This window comes from Chaetodon trifascialis, chromosome 3 (genome assembly GCF_039877785.1).
Source record: "Chaetodon trifascialis isolate fChaTrf1 chromosome 3, fChaTrf1.hap1, whole genome shotgun sequence".
NCBI classification, from domain to species: domain Eukaryota; kingdom Metazoa; phylum Chordata; class Actinopteri; order Chaetodontiformes; family Chaetodontidae; genus Chaetodon; species Chaetodon trifascialis.
Window position 1 is genome coordinate 16,545,438 of NC_092058.1, and position 18,457 is coordinate 16,563,894.

Genomic DNA, 18,457 nt, shown 5'->3' on the forward strand with positions numbered 1-18,457 from the left:
CCTTTTGGACTGGGTCACTTCACAATTTATTGAGTACTACTCTTGGAACAGTTATCCATCATTTCTCATCTCTATTCTTTCTTTTTTTTCTTCCTCCCTGAAACACATAGGTACACCCAATAGGATGAATTCTGCTTAAGGATCCACTACTGTGATGGAGTGGTGGAGTGTACTTTTTTGTAGAGTTAATAAATTAGACTTTTTGGAAATATTTAATGTGTCCACTCATTGATTCCCATTAACTCATCGCATGGCTTAACGTGGTTTTAAAGAGTTGCACAGTTGATATACACATTCAAGAGACTGAAAAGACCGAAACGGTGCGTGTTATCAAATGTGGTGGGCCGGTCTGGTCCAATATGCCAGGGCCGATTTCTTGTCCCAGTCCATCCCTGACAGGGGTAGAGGTGGAGACGCACGAGGACATCTAAACAATAACAAGTGGGTGTGCGCGCGTGCGTATGGTCGCGGAAATTAGTGCTCGGCTCCTCAGCCCAGCTTCATTCATTGCTGCTTGTACTGCCGGAGGTACGCACGCTCCTCACCGCGCTGGGAAGAACAGGCTTTAAACCGGGACCATGAGGGGCTCCTGCCGCCCGAGACACACGCGGGACAGGGCAGGTAGGGTGCAAATTCCCGCTGAGTGGTCACTTTTCTTTTTCTTGTGTTTTTCGACACTCTTAGTCAGTCGACATTGTGTGCGGTGAGTGCTACAGCGCAGCTGTGTTAGCGAGCGGATGAAGTAAACAAGTCTGTGTCACGTAGGCACGTTTCAGAGCTGACAAGGGTTTCTACCGAGGAGAGGCGGGACAGACTGCGGCACACAGCCCTGAAATGTGGGAAAGGCTTGGTATTTCAGGTTTTGCTTTGCAAAGAGGTAGTTTGCCACTTTGCAAACGCCAGGGATGCTTTGGCAGCTAGCATCTTCCTGTCTGCAGTTGAGCCAGGCTGCAGCTGCTCGTTAGCTAGCCAGTAAGCTAGCTGGTGGACTGACAGTTCAGAGAGTGACAACCAGAGGTAAACACTGACTGTTTGCAAAGGTTTCCGAACATCATCATCATCATCCCACTCACTGATCTGTATTAAGTTATAGATCCCATCTGATCAAGCTGGGACTGTTTGAGGAATTGATGGACATAGTTACTGACATGGGACTGCTCACAAAGATAGTGTGTAGGAAATACAGTCTGATCAAACTGTGCAGAAGGAGAGAGCAAAACTTATGATGAGATCTGTGCATACCATGACCACAAGGCAAATACCACAGCAGTTTGGCTTTTAAAAGAAACTGTACACTTGCTTTTTAAAATACTTTTGTTTCCTGAGCCTTTCTTTGGGTGCTGCAGTGACTCTTGTGTGCTTACTGTTTACTGCAGACACCTACTGACAAGTTTTTCACACCATGTGTAGCGGTGGATGGGACAGATGGAGGACAGATTTCAACGTTAATTTGTATTCAAAATCCTGGTACAGCAGATGCTGCCTTGTGTGAAATGTACCTGAATGCTGCTGTAAACATGTCAGTCAGCATTTCTGTGTGTTTACTTTTACACGCTGTCAAATCAACTCTACTATATTTTTCCTTTGTTTGAGGTTCCTCGATGAATGCTTGACATGCTGTAAAACGTTATAAGAGCATCTGAACCAATGCTAATACTATGGCCTATATAAACCAATGACTCACTTATTATAAGAATAGGCTATTACATAACTCTATTGGCCATGTAGCCTGGAGGGTCTGTTTAATATTGTGTTACTGTGCTGTTGTGTTGACAAATGCAAGGCAGAGAGGACAAACCCTCTGATAGACTTTGCATCCTAAGGGAGTGATTTGCTTGAACGAATATGGTCACAGTGGTCTTAACATGTGCAGGCCGAGCTGTTGTGGCAGATGCAGGAGGGATGAACAGAGCTCAGGCTGTATTGGTGAGTAGGAGATGTGCTTTGCTGGCTGTCTGTTCGCCAACACAAAAAGAGGTGGGGCTAAGCAGAAAAACAGGAAAAACATGCCAGAAAGTGCCGTACTTGGTGTGTCTATTTTAAGAACATATATTAACAGCTACTCTGTGTTTTATCTTTTCAGTATGGCGATAAAGGTTGTCGTGCATGTTTAGCTGGCCCTGCTGTTAACAGTGATCTGCTGTAAATTTGATGTTAAGAAGACGCTGGTTGTGAAAGCATCGAGTTAGTTTTTTCGTCTCAAGAGTGCCCTCATAGCCTTTGTGTGCTTATAACTGCAGATGGATAGAAATATGCTTCAGTGGGTGCAGCAGACCCAGCACAGCTTATGTCCTCACATGCACTCCATGGAGGCTGTCCACCCCACAGGATGTTTGTCTCCAAGCCTCAGCCAACTGCAGTAAATGTGCCTTCCCTCGTCCTCTATTTCCACCTTTCCGTAAATAATCCTTATTTTTTCTGTTTGTGTCGTCATCACATCCCTACTCTGAATAATTTCGATAAATCATTCCCTCTCCTCCTTGTTCACTGACTCCCTCACTCTCTGCAGCTCCCCCCTCCCTCCCTGTGTCTGCTCTCTATCTGGGGGAAAGTTCACCAGCTCGCTCAGAATCTCATTATAGGCTTCAGGCAGAGCTGTAGCCTACATGTGTAATGTGTAATGCCTGTGCAGTACTTGGATGCCTGTTCGGTGCACTCATCTCGCAGATGTTTTGCATCTGGGAGCATTCAAGTTCAGGATTGTTGTCTTATTTTTGTATATTTACGCTTGCAAATGGAGCAATGTTTCTATACAGTGAAGACATTTTTCTTGTTTGTTTATGCTCGCGTGAAACTGAAGCATGTAATACAATAAGAGAGCTATTCTGCATTACACTATGTACAAAATGTGCCAAAATATTAGTCCATTAATCACTTTTGATCGCCGCAATATTAACCGTCTGCATATTTGACAATCAGGTGATTGTTTATTCATTTGTCAGGGCAAAATGATTAAAAATCTCCGCCTGCAGCCTCTTCAGTGTGGGAGCTTATACACACTGAAAAATTAATATGTTTGGGTTTCAGAGATTGCCGCCCATTTTAAGGTGATACCAATCAATGAATCACTGAAAAAATAAGTCAATAATGAAAAGAATGATTAGTTATAAATCCGATAAACAAAAAGCTAAAACAGAGGGCAGAGCGCAGACACATGCTAAATATGTGACCATCCTTTGTCTCTTCCTGCTCTGTTAATTCTAATTAATGAACGTCTTAATGGAACAGCATAGTTCAGACCACAGTGTGCTTCCATCTTTGTGTAGAGGGACAGTGTAATCTTGAAAAATGAAAAGTCTTCTTTCCCAGACTGTTGCCAAAATGGGGTCCATAATAAGTTGGGTGCAGACCAACATGAGTGGCCTCCACCCCATCCAACACCTTTAGTGTGAGAACAATGGTGACTCCCAGCCAGACCGTATGGCCCAACATCAGCATGTGTTAAATCCCTGCAGTCAAGTTTAGACATCTCACCAAGAGTGGAGGCTGTTACAGCAACATTCGAGGTGATAGCTACATCTGAACTCAAATATCCGTCACATGTTGGTGTAATTTTGCTGTTTGTAGTGTAGAAGGTCAGCTGAAAGCAAAATTCTGAGGTCCTGAAGTCTTTAAAATAAAACAATTGGATGCTGTCTGGCCTCAATCTCTATCAGATTATAGACGCTGTGTTTTCTTCTGTTCCTCTGTTAGACGCACAACACAACAAAACCAGAGAGTTACAGAAATGCAGCTTTTCAGCCAGCAACTAATGTGGCAGGAGGTTGATAAATGCTGCCACTCCTGATCTGACACACCCGAGCGCTGTTTGCAATGGTTATAAAAGCTACTTTATAAAATTCAAGGCATTGTTTGTGGAACTGTGTTGGTGACCTCTGATCCTCATTATATGCAGAGTTTATAGTTTTGATACAGTTTAATTGTGGCTGAAGGAATCTTTCTGTTCTTTTCATATCGTCCCACTCGTTAAGGTCTGGAAATAGATGAGTGACTGAGAGTCAAAGTGCCATTGTTAAGTGGTTATGGTATGTTAGTATTGTGAAATACACAGACAACAGATACACACAGAAACAACTTATGTGCCTTTCTACCCGTAAAACAGGCTGATTTAAAAACAAATACAGCTTAATTAAGAATTTATTTGATATTGACGGGGACATGGGAGAAATATAGAGAGCAGGGTAGATCAGTAAACTTGTTTTTATACATTCAGTAATTTGGTTGTTTTTTTTCACTTATTTACTGTATGTGGTTGTAAGATAGATTGTCTATTTGTGTGTGTGTGTGTGTGTGTGTGTGTGTGTGTGTGTGTGTGTGTGTGTGTGTGTGTGTGTGTGTGTGTGTGTGTGTGTGTGTGTGATTATTGAGAGTGATTATTGCTGGAGGCTCTGAGGTGTAGTGTGTTGCTGATGGGATTAGTCCTGCTGACCGCTGACTGCAGTGCCCTCTGACCTCTGGATTTGTTCACTGTCACTGTAGACACTGAATCGATAACTTCGCTGCCATCAGACTCTGAATGGAGTCAATTCTCCTTAGTAAGACACGTCTTCCTCTTTGCTGTCTACTTGACTGAATGTGTGGCCTTTTAAAGTGAGCACACAGTGCCACCTGGTGTCACGGATTTGACACTACAGTAAGTCTCGTCAGGCTGAGAGCAAACGCCAGAAGTTGTGCGAATGTTAGTTGCTCATATTGTGGTTTTATGCTGCTGCAAAGAGTCAAACATGAATTCAAACTAAGACATTTATGTTGTAACTGGACCTGAGGAGGAGGACTTAACTGTACTTAGTAATTAATTGATCTACAGATTGATTTGCAATAGTTTGAGTTTTAGATGAATTGTTCCAGTCATTAATGTAACAAAAAATATTATCTTTTCTGTGTTTCTGTCATTGCAAACTCAATATGTTTGGGTTTTAACTGTTGGTCAGACAACAAAAAATGAAAAAATTCAGTTGATTGACTTGATTTGATCAATTTTTTGACTAATTGGTGGGCTTTTTTTTCTAGAAAATGTCAGAAAATTGTGAAAGACAGTATATCCATTATAATTTCTCAGCGAACAAGGTGACGCCTTCAAACAACAGACCAAAGATATTCAATTCACAATGACATTAAATCGAGAAAAGCAGCAAATAACAATAACATCACATCTGGCTGACTTGCTCTAAAAATAAATACATAATAATAATAATAATAATAATAATAATAATAATAATAATAATAATAATAATGGCGCACAATCTGAACATTTTTTCTTCTTTCCAAGTGCACTAGCAGCTGATTGAAATCCTTTGTTGACAAAATATTTACATCTTCTCTGACAGGATATCCTGCTGTGTGTTGCTTAACGTGTGTGTATTGTTGAAGTTGTTGACGTCTTCTGACACAAATAGACCACACTGTGTGATCTTGACTGAGGGGCCGCGACTGGGTCCTGTAAAACCTGAGGTTAGCAGAGTTTTCATCATGTTGTTTATCTGAGCTCCCAGCAGTCAGCACGCCCTCCGTGCTGTCGACACGCCTCTCCCATTGGCTGCTGGGCCTCTCTTCTCGTCTCTGATTGGTCCAGTGCTCAGCTGCATTCAGTGCCCATGTGTGCTGCATGTGAACAGCTGAACACTTGTTTTTCTTCTCAGATCTGCTTTTTCTCAGCTTGCCTTTCCTGTCTCCCTCTCTGCATCATTACGGTAACTTTAAAAAGGGGTTTTCTGAGAAAGGAGTGTGTGGATGTCTGCTTATGGTCTGGAAAGGAGTGTGAAAAGGATTCAAAAAATTGTATTTGTTTAATTTAAACTGCATTAAGTTCAGGAAAATGTAAAGCATCACATCAAAAACAAACCACGCTATAAAAACAACAAAAACAAACTCCCATGCCTGAACATGTACCTTTCTATTTAATGTTTGGCAGAGGGAAGGCATCCCTGTGTTTCTCTTTTGGATTTCCATGGATTAGACAATTGAATTTATTTCTAAGAGCTGGAGAAGCTAATAAGTAGATCTTGAGTTAGGATTATTTTGTCAAAAAATTGCATTTCTCTTTTATTCTTTGAGTAAATTTGTCAGTACCTATACACGTGCCTTCCCACCGTCTAAGAAATAGTGCATTTGTGATTAATTCAATTGGAAACCAGTCTGGTGAATGCATCAGTGTAATATGAAACAACACGACTCAAGTGCTGGTTCAGCACATAAACATCCTGTACCTGGCTCCGTGTTCTGCTGCCCCTCCCTCTCTGTGCGCGCTGTCTCCAGTCGTTACGGTAACGAGAAACTGCTGTTCCTCAGCTGATATGTAACATCCTTCCCCCCCTGCAGCCTGCTGAATCAGACTGACAGGGCTAAAGCCCATCGCCTCAGTATCACACTAGGAGGGTAACATCAATGATCCAACATCCAACATGTTGGACAACGAAGAGTTCATGTTGGAGACTTCCCCGCGGGAGCTCACCCAGAACCCGCTCAAGAAGATCTGGATGCCGTGCCAAAACGCGCACATCGCTCACAGACGTGGTAAGATGCAGCTGGCCGGCAAGTGCCGCAAAGGATGTGACTGGGAGGTGATGAGGGGCGTCTGTTAATATTCTTTCCATCTTTTCCATCATATCTTATTCCAGGCGGGTTTTCCTGAGCCCGCTCTGATATTCCGTTATGTGACATTTACGCGCGGCGGTTTCAGATGTTGCGCACTAAGAAAGTGTTGAATATCCTCGCCTTTTTGTGCTGGCCAATGTTGCATCATGCTGGTCTTGTCTCGGCTTGGTACGTTTTAATCGCGCCGGGGGAAATACTTGCAAGCTCGTCGAAATGAATTTGGCATATGAGGCACACGTGACCCAAATGCATCAGTTTAGCCAGGACCACCACTGACAGCCAGCGTGTCTGATGGAGTTAACCCGTTGGTCTGGATCTGGGAGAGCAGGTGTTTTAATTTTTTTTTATTTTTACAAAATTAATTAATAAATTAATTTACAGTTTCAGTCTGTTTGCTGTCTCTCTGCAGGTCGGCTGTTTTTTTGCTGAGTCAAGCTCAGCTGTTTTCCTTCTTAAAACAGGCTGCAGCCAGTCCAGTCCTACATCTGGCCCCTTAACCTTCTTCACTGGTGTCTCTAATCATTTTGTGCCCAGCATGCAATATGCACTGCAAGACAGTCTGTAGACATCAGTCCAAAATCCCTCCTCTCATATCATCTGTGACATGAGGGAGTGTCTCAGTGAACAGCAGGAGGATGCCATCCTGCAGGAAATCTGCCTCAGGGACGTGACAATTAATGTTTTTCCTGTTTCTGTCAGCAAGAGTTTGTCACTTTGCCAATACTTTTCAGCTAGTACATTACAAATTACAGTTTCAGTATCGTCCTCATATCCGTTACCTAGTCCATTTGTCATTCATCTTTTGTCATTCTCCTCCAGAGCTGCTCTCAAGCCCTGACAGGACATAAATCCAAAGTGCTGATAAGACATCTCAGCGCCTGGAGAAGCATGTGACATGTTTTTCAGTCAGTTCACACTTTCAGTTGTAGTAGTGATGCTGTCTCTGCTCTCTGGCTGCGGTTTTCTCTGTCAATGTGTGTCACTGTGACACAGAGTGAGCTGGAGTCTTTCCAACAAGTGTTTTCACTGTCTATTGTAATTATGAGCAACCTTCAAGATTAATTAAACTCCTGCTGAATGGAACGAGCCACGCTTAGCAAATAAAATGTGAGAGGTGAGTTAAATCCCTTAAAAATCGTTCTTCCTCTCTCTCTCTCTCTCTCTCTCTCTCTCTCTCTCTCTCTCTCCCTCTCTCTCTCTCTCTCTCTCTCTCACAGTATGTATGACAAACTGCCCGACCCTCATTGTGACTGTGGGACTTCCAGCCCGAGGGAAGACTTACATTTCAAAGAAGCTCACACGCTACTTAAACTGGATCGGTGTGCCAACCAAAGGTACCAGCTACACCCCCGACACACACATTTACAGCAGAGGCCAGCTATACTAAAATACTAAATACTAAAATACATTTTCATCTGTCACAGAGTTCAATGTTGGCCAGTACCGGAGGGAGTGTCTGAAGATCTACAAGTCCTTCGAGTTCTTCCGTCCAGATAATGAAGAGGGCTTGAAAATCAGACGGTAAGTCTGCACTGACTTCACCAGCTCTCAGCCAATATCACGCTGGGACGGCCAGCCAACGCGCAATGAGGAGACAGCAGTCTGCAGATATTCAGTCCAACCAAAGACTCCACCCACTGATAAGAGCTCCTTCAAGTGGAAAGGAGGAGCTTCATATGGAAACATCAACATTGATGATACTGCCCAAACTGTCTGTTTGCCACCAGAGAGCTTACTGCTTTGACTCATTGTTCTTACCAAAGTTGTATGCACACACAATTTTTAATTATGATCTGAATGTGTCTGTCAGTCTACACTGACACTGTGCCTGCTGTGTTTCCACAGTCAGTGTGCAATGGCAGCACTGAATGATGTCCGGCAGTACCTGAGTGTGGAAGGAGGACAGGTGGCGGTGAGTCCTTGATGCTGTCCATAAGCTCAACATGGCAAATGATCATAATATGAGTACATGTACTGGCCTGGGCTGTACAAGGGCTGCATAACGAGTGTTTGTCCTGCTGTTTCAGGTCTTTGATGCCACAAATACAACAAGAGAAAGAAGAGGGACCATCGTCAAGTTCGCGGAGCAGAATGGGTTCAAGGTAAGTTTACCGAGGCAGTGTTGTATCAGTCAGTCACTTCGACTCGATGAAGTTTACTATGTTGTCTTTTAATTCCAGGTCTTTTTTGTGGAGTCTGTGTGTGAGGACCCAGACGTCATTGCACAAAATATAGTGGTAAGCTCTGTCTTTGTCACATTATATCCAGTATAAATAATTGAAAGCAGAATAAGCAAACAATGACTTGACATAAGTGATACTTAAAAAAAAAAAAAGGTATCTAACAAATTCATGTGTCCAACACGTTAGCATTGCTAAGTTTTCAAAAGATGTGAGCGTTTTAGTTCAAATCCAAGAGCAGTTTACCTTCAAACCTGGTAACAGGAAGGCTTCGTCAGACTCCTGGCGTAGAGCTCGAAGATGATCGAGATGTGGTTTAGATTAAAACAAAATCAAAAAAGGCCTAACGCAGAGTCAGACAGCTCACTTCCTGTTTCCTCCTCTCACTTCTGTTTCCTGTGTTTCTGCCTTTATAGCAGGTCAAGTTGGGCAGCCCAGACTACATCCACTGCAACACAGAGGAAGCCATTGAGGACTTCATGAAGAGGATCAAGTGTTATGAGTCCTCCTACCAGCCTCTGGACGAGGTTCTGGACAGGTGAGGATAAATAACTTAGGTCAGATTCAGCACATCCTCACAATGATCGCAGACGGCTGATTAGACTCTCTCGCTCCAGGGATCTGTCCTACATAAAGATCATGGATGTGGGCCGGCGTTACCTGGTGAACCGTGTCCTCGACCACATCCAAAGCCGAATCGTGTACTACCTGATGAACATTCACATTACGCCGCGCTCCATCTACCTGTGTCGCCACGGCGAGAGTGACCTCAACATCAAGGGACGGATCGGAGGAGACTCTGGCTTGTCTGCCAGAGGAAAAGAGGTGTGTGTTTGTATAATGAGAGCGTGAGTCACGTGTGAGTTAAGTGCGGTCTGAAAGATGTGTCAGTGTGGTTTTTGTGGCTTCTTACCCTCTAGTTTGCCAAAAGACTGAGGAAATTCATCCAGGACCAGAACATCAAAGACCTGAAAGTGTGGACGAGCCAGATGAAGAGGACGATCCAGACAGCCGAGTGCCTGGGAGTGCCATACGAGCAGTGGAAGTCTCTCAACGAAATAGATGCTGTACGTCCACTCCTGTATTCATCGAAACGACGACCTTTTTAAGCACTTGTGCGCTCGACTCTAAACACATCATCTCTCCTCTTTACACAGGGTGTGTGTGAGGAAATGATGTATGAGGAGATCCAGGAGCATTACCCTCTGGAGTTTGCACTGAGAGACCAAGACAAGTACCGCTACCGCTATCCGAAAGGAGAGGTGAGAGAGTGACTCTTCCAAACGTCTCATTATGGTTATTTCAAGAGGTGGATGTGTCTGTTTGTGTCCTGAAAAGCGTGTTTTTGACGGGTCTGTGATTCTCCGTCAGTCTTATGAGGACCTGGTGCAGCGACTGGAGCCGGTGATGATGGAGTTGGAGAGGCAGGAGAACGTTCTGGTCATTTGTCACCAGGCCGTCATGCGCTGCCTTCTTGCATACTTCCTGGACAAGACTGCAGGTATGGAGGACTTACAGGGGGCGACGAGGACCAAATTCAGAAGCATATCAACATGTACGATACACCTCAGGCTAAATTGCAGTGTACTGAAATGCAGTGTGCTCCATTCCCAACCTTTACATGGAAGCATGCTGCACACCTTGACCCTGAAACTGATGACTGAAAGGTGTTTTCTAACTTTCCGTCTCTGCCTCCACAGATGAGTTGCCTTATCTTAAGTGCCCTTTGCACTCCGTGTTGAAGTTGACCCCCATGGCTTACGGTGAGTTCTGTCATTTTCTAGGCTTATACTAGAGTGGCAGGGATTAATCAATTAGCTGTCAATCACTAATTAATCTGATAATTGAGAAATTGGGTTTGAGTTAATTAAAAAAAAATTCCAGCTTCTTAATTGTGAATATTTCCTTGTTTCCCATTGACAGTAGACTGAATATATTTGGGTTTTATAGACCAAACAACTCACAGATTAATCACTAAAATGATCAACAACAATCAACGCTAATGAAAATAATAGTCAGTTGCAGCCGTAGCTTTTAATGACATGATTTGGACTATTATTATGCTTTTTTTGTAGTATCATGTTGTCTAAAACATGAAAGGCATGTTATGATTTAAAATAGTCTTATTTGCAGTCCAATGTAAAAGTAGTTGAACAGCCATGACTGAAGACGACTTCCTGTGGGCCTGCTCCTAATGAGCCTCATGCTGTTTGCTCTCACTCAGGATGTAAAGTGGAGTCCGTCTATTTGGGCGTGGACTCTGTGAACACACACAGAGACAGACCTGAGGTAGGTATCCCAGGCAGCGCACAGAAATCTCTCTCAGCAGACGACATAGACAACTCGAATCCCCTTCAGGCGTGATGCACCTCACTGCGCTTTCCAGCAGGGACTCAGTCAGGAGGATGCCTGGCTGTAAACGCCTCACCTGTGTGTGACTTTCTGTGATTTCCAGCGAGTCTTCTGTCGTATTTAGTGTCCTGAAGCAGTCTTAGCAGTCAGTGCTGATCCGTCCTCGTCTTCTTCTCGCACAGAGAATGTAAATCTGTCACCAGTGATCCCTGACAGCAACCAAGATAACTGTGACGTCACTTAACATAGGCACTCCTACCTCCATCCTGTCAGCACTCACTTTTAACATTTTCTTTCATTCTTTGTCTCTCAGTGAGAGCAGAATCATGCTGGGGGGGGGGGGTTTCCTCTCAGGTTTTCCTATGGTGGCCCGGAGAGCTCAACACACTGCAACTTAAGAAAACACGTGCAAAACAAGAAAATGAAGAAAACACATGCAAAACAAGAAAATGAAGAAAACATACACAACACAGAAACGCACTGCAAAGACAGAAAATGACCACATTCACTTTTCTGTATTCAGTCCTGTTTTCCGTTTTCGCCACGTTTCTGAATTTGGTGTTTCTCACTTCACACCCTTTTTTTTCTAAAAGCTGCACATGGAGCGTGTTGAGCTTTCAGAGCCACCGTATTTTCCTCAGTTTCCCATCTTAGTACATAACTGGAATCCAGTTGAAGGACAAATCACTCAGCTCTGTGTGTGTGTGTGTGTGTGTGTGTGTGTGTGTGTACTTGTATGTTTATATTTGTGAGGACCAATTTGACGAGTAGACCTCTGGAGTGAGGACATATTTTAGGACAGGGCTGTTTAAGGCCTCAGACTTGATTTTAGAGTTGAGGTTAGAATTAGGTTTAAAGTCTGTTGAGAGTAATGGACGAGGGAACGCACTGACACTGAAGATCCTCATAAGTATAGAAGTACAAACGTTTGTGTGTGTGTGTGTCAGTGGCTGATTAAATATGATGATGAATGAATGAGAGAACGTGACAACAAGCACATTTCATAATGTTGTTTTTAAACCTGTCTTTAAATACCGTAGAATTCATCATTGGGCATTTTTTTGATAATAAATGTTACCCTGATTGTGTTTTGTGTTTACATGAAGTTATTTACATGTGTGTTATATGACCTAGCTGTTTTTCTACCTATGTGTACAAGTGACACGTGACAAACACATTTGTCCTCAACATGCATTTTTGCTGCATATGAATTGACAAACAGCGTCACTTTAATTGCAGTAATACTCTTTTTTTCTGTTAAACATGGTCTCTGTTAACACTTGTTTACCTGTTTAAATGTGAAGGGTCAAGCTGTGATGCCCACCAAAAAAACCCTGACTAGAACTTTAATCACTAGACTCAATGTTTACTGTTTACTCTAAAATCATCACTAATGGTGTTTACCACTTGTTGAATAACAAGCGATTTTATTATTGCATCAAATGTACCTTTTTTTAAATCACATTTTTTGTCTTTGTCAAGGTGTACTGCTTGTAAATATAAAGATCCAAACTGAAAAAAAACCTTGTTCTCTTTCTCCTGTTACTTTTTCCTGGTGAAAATGTGAAGTGATCGGTTGTTATAGCGAAGCTGCTCAACATTCAGCTCTCTATATGTCACACATGTCAGTGAGGGCCTGAGTACAGTTGAATGATTTGTCTCAGGAAAGCAGAAAGTAGTGAATAGTTATCTACAGCGAATGCTTTCCTCTGGACTGACAGATTAACTTTTGTTTGAGAGGAGTAGTTTATATAGTTCTGTGGCACAAAATGACTCCATGTTTAAATTCTTTAGAAATCTAGTAGAAGTTTTTTTTTTTAATGACACAAACGTATTTAAAAAGCATTGAAGGGGCACCCACAACTTCCATTCATATACTGTGTGAATACCACATGAAAGCACAACTTCTGCTTTCATGAGACTAAATGTGTCTGACTCGTTTTAGATGTGCACATGAAGCAAAGGTCTGTGGTTTGTGAATGCTGGATCAGTACCGTAGGAGTGTAACTCAGTCCTTTCCTCTCGTCATGTTTCAGAATGTGAATGTGCAGCGCACCAGCGACGACGCTCTGCAGACGGTCCCCGCTCACTTCTAATCTCCTGCACTTCCTGTTCCGGCCGAGACCTCGTCCCGCTCTGTTCGGGCCCCTGAACAGCATTATGGGAACGGTGCTGTTCACCTGCTCACCATGGCAGCTCCTTCATGGATACTGATGAGTATTTTCCCACACTCGAACTGTAAAGCACTTTCACTCCATGTTGTCCATTTTTATACATCTGTTGTCAATGATACTGTACTGCTGCTGTAGCTCAACTCCCAGTGAGGAAAACTAAAGGAAAATGCCAATGTTTTTGATATGTGAGTCTACTGTTGTTGTTGCAATGTTAATATTCCCTTAACTTTCAGCATCTTTTTCCAAGATTCTATTTAATATCTGTTGTACATTAGAGTGTGTACTGTGTATACTGCCATATGCTTCCGGTGTTACTGAAGATGTTTCTGTGATATGAAAAACAAGAATCGTAACCCCAAGAAAACTGTGAGGGGACTGTGACTGCTTCAGTTAAGTCCTTAATCCCTGACTGCTGAGCAGAAGCTTTTGAATTTGTTTTTCTGTGCTCGTTGATGAATTACATTAAAAGGGCAGCCTTTGTGTTCAGCGCATCTTCTCTGAGTGAACAAAGATTAAGATGAATCTTCAGCATTGCAGCGGTGAAGCTCAAATTCTTAAACCACAAGGAAGGAAAACAGCATTGTGAATGGAACTGTTCTCTAAGATGTAGCTCACATTCTGGAAATCCAAAATCTTAACGCGAGACCCTTCCTCTGTAATCATTATGGTTGGACCAAAAGGGAATTGGGATGGACTCTGTGGGCTTTCAGTCTCTAAGACATGCAATGAAATGCTAATGACAAATCTTCAGCTGTAATTCTGTCACTTAAAAATGCAGCATTTGATTGACAAGTGATTTTATCATTAACATGACTTCCTGTTTGAGAGCGTGACGGCACCGTGCAAACTGTACACGCATGTTTGTTTGATGTAAGCCTTGTGTGTTAATCAACATGTATTACACAATGTCGTTTTTTTGAAGAGATTTGTCCAATGTCTTCAATATTCTACATTTGATATTGTCTATTACTGTACTGAATATAATTCTAAAGGCCTTGTCTCCAGCTGTCAATCTCAATAAACCTTCAATGTCTGAGGTAAAAAAAAAAGAGAGCTGCTGTTTGTGCTTCATAAAAAATAAATAAATAAAATCACTAAAATACAAAGGATAATGTTTTTATTTATCTTCAATGACAGCAATTATATTTATTTTCATTATTTCCATTTACAATAGGGTTTATTCTGTGGACTCGTGACAACAAATGTGCGCCAATTGATTGCCCTCATTGTTTAAAGTTGGTCATGACGAAACAGCAAAATTAAATTCATGTGCATATAATATATATATATATATATATATTTAAAAAAACATTTAAATTATTTTTAAAAATCCATCTAACCCTGCGCTCACTACTATCGATTACAAATGAGGTGGAAGGGTAAAACACCACTGGCCTGTACATCTTTTACTGTTCGTCTTATGTGTGTCTGCTTCTCAGGCCTCATCGTGTTGTGTCTCCTCTCTGCCCTGTGATGTGAACGCTCCACAGTGACGGCCAAAGACTGCAGAGGGAATGTATTCCTGGATTTTCTGTCTCTCTCTCTCTCTCTCTCTCAGAACTGCAAGAGTAAAACAAAAACAATGTCTAAGCTACAGTAAAAATAACAGATGAAGAAGAAGTGTATTACTTCTTTCTAGATTATCAAGAATGTTCTATCGCTGAAATAAAAGCATCATTCATACAAAACTCATAGACACCCTAATGTGCAAGTAATGCAAAAACGAAAAAAACACCTTTGTAGTTTAGTGAGACAGAAAAAAAGCAAGACTAGTTACGTTTTTGAGGAACTCCTCTGCGACGATACGAGCCCTGGCGTTAACAGACAGCTTCATTTCGCTGATCTCCTTGTCAATTTCCTCCATGAAATGGATGACGAAGTCCACCAGTTTATGTTTGTACATCTGTTCTGTGTGGAAGTTAGTGATGAGAAAACTGATGTCGTAGCCCTGTGAAATGAAGATGGACGACAAAAACCTGTTAACAATCGAGTTGTCAGCTTGAGCTGAAAATGGTAAACCTTTAATAACTGGCACTAAAGTAAATCAAGGCTCCCACTGTTTGCGACAAAACAATGAATATTTGTGGAACACATTAAAAGACAAAATGTTATCTGTTATTTGTAGTTTTAAAAAACACTATTTGTTCCAGCTGTCTGTGTGAAGTGGAGCATTCGTGGTGTGTTCAACACTTCCAACCATTCAGGTTATTAGATGACAGAACTCCTGTTTATCTTTACCTTTGCCTGACTACATTAACTAGACTAGAACATAGTGTTTTATAAAATTAGTTCATATAACAAAGTCATTTGCGTTTTTGCTCCACATTACCTTTTGCAGAACAACTCGCTGCTTATCAGGATATTTTGAGCAATTATCCATAGCTAAACATGTGGAAACCCTGTACATGTGACCCATTTCAACACCTCCCTACCTCCACCGGCTTCCTCCTCAGGATGAAGAAGTTCTCTGCTCTCATCATCATGAAACGCATGAACTTATGGCACAGAATCTTTTCAATCTCATCGGCCTGCAGCAGCAGATTATTTGAAAGAAGAGTCAGGATCACGCAAACAGTTCAGATACATCGATCACATTAATTGCTAACTGCTAAGCAACCAACTGGGGTCTAAACACATAACCGCTGGCACCCGGACAGCTGCCTGACTGACCTGCTTCACAGCGATGCTGACTCTGACAGAGTTGATGGAGCCCTCAATCAGAACTTTCTCCTTGTCGTTACGGCTGATGATCACAGGCTGGAGGAGTAACTCTTTACTACTCCTAAAGTGGGAGAAATGCACACAATCATTTTGTGTCACACAATCAGTCCACGGGCATTAAGAGGCGGAGCTCAGATGTCGTGCATTGCTTGGATTTAACTGCTCCAAAGTCAAACTCAAAGTTGCAGTGACAGACTCACCGTACTTCCACCTCTGGTTTGTTGTGTCTCTCCACCACTTGCGAGGAGAAATTCTCCAGACAGAGGGCGGCCTGGAGAGTAGCACGCACCGCGTTGAGGTATGGGCGTAAGGTTGCCGTCTGAGGGAGGAGAGCGAGAAACAGACATTGATTATCATTCCTAAAAAACAATGTCTGAATCTACAGGCAGGAGCAACTGAAACTGACTTGTGGCAGGTCCTGTGGATCAGCAAGTTTCAAATACACGCTCTACCCTGGTTACACTTCACCTGATGAGAGTGTGCAGTATAGGGCCATGGACTGCTGGGAGTCCGCTGGTTGCTAATGTTAGAAACTGAGGGAAGTACTCGTGACATGAAAAACTATTTGGAGAACTCTGGATCTGCTGTACAATGAATTCAGATAATAGAGACTAGTGCAGTCAAAGTCACAACACGTCACACAGGGTTTAACTGAACAGCTTATTTGAAAAATTTACTCAAATGACCTTATATGATGTAACAGCATGCCCTTAAGCTGAGCGTTGTGGAAAGCTAAATTTTTAAAGATCTTATAATAAGTGAGCAAAGAACTTTAATCAACTACGTCACTTGTAACACCATGAGGTGTGACAAACTGCGAAACATCACTGAAATTCTGCCAATATTAAAATCATGTCACGTGGAATGAACATTCAATTTGTGAAGAAATGCAGCTCCATATAAAATACTGCCAAGTTGACACAGGATCACCTGATCTACGTCTTACTTTAAGTGTGTGTCACCGTTTTTTTTTTTTCTCGTTTCTCTCCTTTTTGTTTTCCCCGTCTTTCCTTTTTCTTTTTTTTGTCTAGTTGGGAATTTTTGAAAAAGGGCAACACAACTGCTGAATCGCTTCCTCAGAGCCAACACATCCCACAGCCACACCCAAACTAGACATTAATGCCATCACCGCAAAATTTAGAGCATCCTTGAAATTGAGAGCCAGTGTTGTGACAATAAGTGACAAACCGCGGTGCCAGAGCTGAGCAGTGAGTCCACCAACACTAGAAGAATAAAGCCAGTGGCAGCCTTCAGATGGTAAGCACTGTGTTGACATATGCACTGGACAGCTGGTAGCAGCAAAACAGTCTGCTAATTATGATTATTACCTATATACACAAATGTTAACTAAAATAATGTATATTTCTCTTAAAGCAGAGGGTGCAACACAACATCTTCGGGTGTATCAACATCAGTTCAGCTGGTTCACCAGCTGTCCATCTTTGTAGTTCGCGTTCTATGTTACTTAGCAACAAAGTGTTAGAGTGCAACCACCACCCTCAATAATTACAACATTTTACTTCCCATCTGTTTGCATTATGATGGACGAGAACTATGTGCTCTCTTTTAGCTAGGAAACCGACAAGCTAACGTTAGCCTGTTAGCTAGCTAGCTGTTTAGCTTGCTAACTAGCTATTTGGCTAGCACAGATAAGACTCGAGGAAAACCTGTTTTATGGATGCATTGTTAGTCGAGGAGCGGTAACGAACTTGATGTTTAAAACTGTTAAACAGCGTCGGTTTATCAGCACATATGTGTAATTTCTCTTACCATGTCTCTGTATGATGAGAGGTGGCTGAAGGCGGAAGTAGCTCCACTTGTCAGGGCTTTTCTGTGAACACACCGGAAGTCACTGCCTCCGAGCGCCGGATGGTGAAAAGAAAGCCCAGTTTTGGGCACTTACCAAGAAATAAAAAACAACGAGGTAACAAAATTACCCTTTAGCAGTAAATATTATGAATCTTCTATACATGTAATTAAACTGTCTTTTTCAATAATACTGTTTTTACAGAAAGAGCAGAAGAATTCCTATTTGTCCCCTCACCATAGAATAACAAGCTCATGGAGACAAAACACGCTGCTGACTGCTTTCACCAAATATTTGCTCTACATATTATTTGATTTGACAGTTTGAGTGTCTGTACTAATCTTGCGCATACTCAAATTTTTAGAAAGCCAACAGTTGAATGATGATGTTGAAGTTTTCAGCATTTAGCTCATGGCTGGAGATCAAGTTTACAGGAAATATAATTGAACAAGTAGGTGAGGTTGTGCTGGGGATCCTCACCCACGAGGCAAAGCCAAAAAGATTCAGTGAGTGTCTGCACACTGGATTATAGCTGAATTTGAAGAGACCTCTTTCATGGTAGACACAGTTGATTTGTCAAAGCAGGAAATACACAGGTGCCCTGACAGTGAGCCAGCACGCACAAACCC

At 42.2% G+C, this 18,457-nt stretch overlaps 2 protein-coding genes across 6 annotated transcripts; one reads left to right on the top strand and one right to left on the bottom strand.

The window, feature by feature from the left end:
* The first annotated feature begins 439 nt into the window (after window positions 1-439).
* On the top strand, window positions 440-14,406 carry pfkfb4b (6-phosphofructo-2-kinase/fructose-2,6-biphosphatase 4b). Of its 4 annotated transcripts, none has more exons than XM_070958412.1 (14): window positions 440-621; window positions 7,812-7,928; window positions 8,019-8,115; window positions 8,440-8,506; window positions 8,622-8,696; window positions 8,775-8,831; window positions 9,191-9,312; window positions 9,392-9,599; window positions 9,695-9,841; window positions 9,932-10,036; window positions 10,146-10,275; window positions 10,475-10,537; window positions 10,999-11,063; window positions 13,163-14,406. In XM_070958412.1, exons 1-14 carry the CDS (start codon window positions 579-581, stop codon window positions 13,220-13,222), a joined length of 1,356 nt encoding a protein of 451 aa, XP_070814513.1. In that variant the 5' UTR covers window positions 440-578; the 3' UTR covers window positions 13,223-14,406. The 4 variants fall into 4 exon arrangements, with proteins under 4 accessions (XP_070814513.1, XP_070814512.1, XP_070814511.1 ...); XM_070958410.1 differs by lacking the exon at window positions 440-621 and adding an exon at window positions 6,261-6,513; XM_070958411.1 differs by lacking the exon at window positions 13,163-14,406 and having other exon boundaries at window positions 503-621; window positions 10,999-11,257.
* arpc4 (actin related protein 2/3 complex, subunit 4) lies at window positions 14,401-17,868 on the bottom strand. Of its 2 annotated transcripts, none has more exons than XM_070958413.1 (6): window positions 17,792-17,868; window positions 16,222-16,340; window positions 15,971-16,082; window positions 15,733-15,828; window positions 15,078-15,248; window positions 14,401-14,860 (listed from the first exon to the last, which is right to left on the bottom strand). In XM_070958413.1, exons 1-6 carry the CDS (start codon window positions 17,792-17,794, stop codon window positions 14,855-14,857), a joined length of 507 nt encoding a protein of 168 aa, XP_070814514.1. In that variant the 5' UTR covers window positions 17,795-17,868; the 3' UTR covers window positions 14,401-14,854. The 2 variants fall into 2 exon arrangements, with proteins under 2 accessions (XP_070814514.1, XP_070814516.1); XM_070958415.1 differs by having other exon boundaries at window positions 14,401-14,841; window positions 15,071-15,248; window positions 17,792-17,866.
* Window positions 17,869-18,457: the final 589 nt, after the last annotated feature.

Excerpts from the sequence above, each read along its gene's own strand:
- pfkfb4b (XM_070958409.1), top strand. The coding sequence starts at position 6,402 with ATGTTGGACAACGAAGAGTTCATGTTGGAGACTTCCCCGCGGGAGCTC. Across the intron at positions 8,832-9,190 it reads TCATTGCACAAAATATAGTG|CAGGTCAAGTTGGGCAGCCC; the intron begins GTAAGCTCTGTC and ends CTGCCTTTATAG. Across the intron at positions 10,037-10,145 it reads ACCGCTATCCGAAAGGAGAG|TCTTATGAGGACCTGGTGCA; the intron begins GTGAGAGAGTGA and ends ATTCTCCGTCAG.
- arpc4 (XM_070958415.1), bottom strand. Across the intron at positions 15,829-15,970 it reads TCAGCATCGCTGTGAAGCAG|GCCGATGAGATTGAAAAGAT; the intron begins GTCAGTCAGGCA and ends CTGCTGCTGCAG. Across the intron at positions 15,249-15,732 it reads TGAGGAGGAAGCCGGTGGAG|GGCTACGACATCAGTTTTCT; the intron begins GTAGGGAGGTGT and ends TTCATTTCACAG.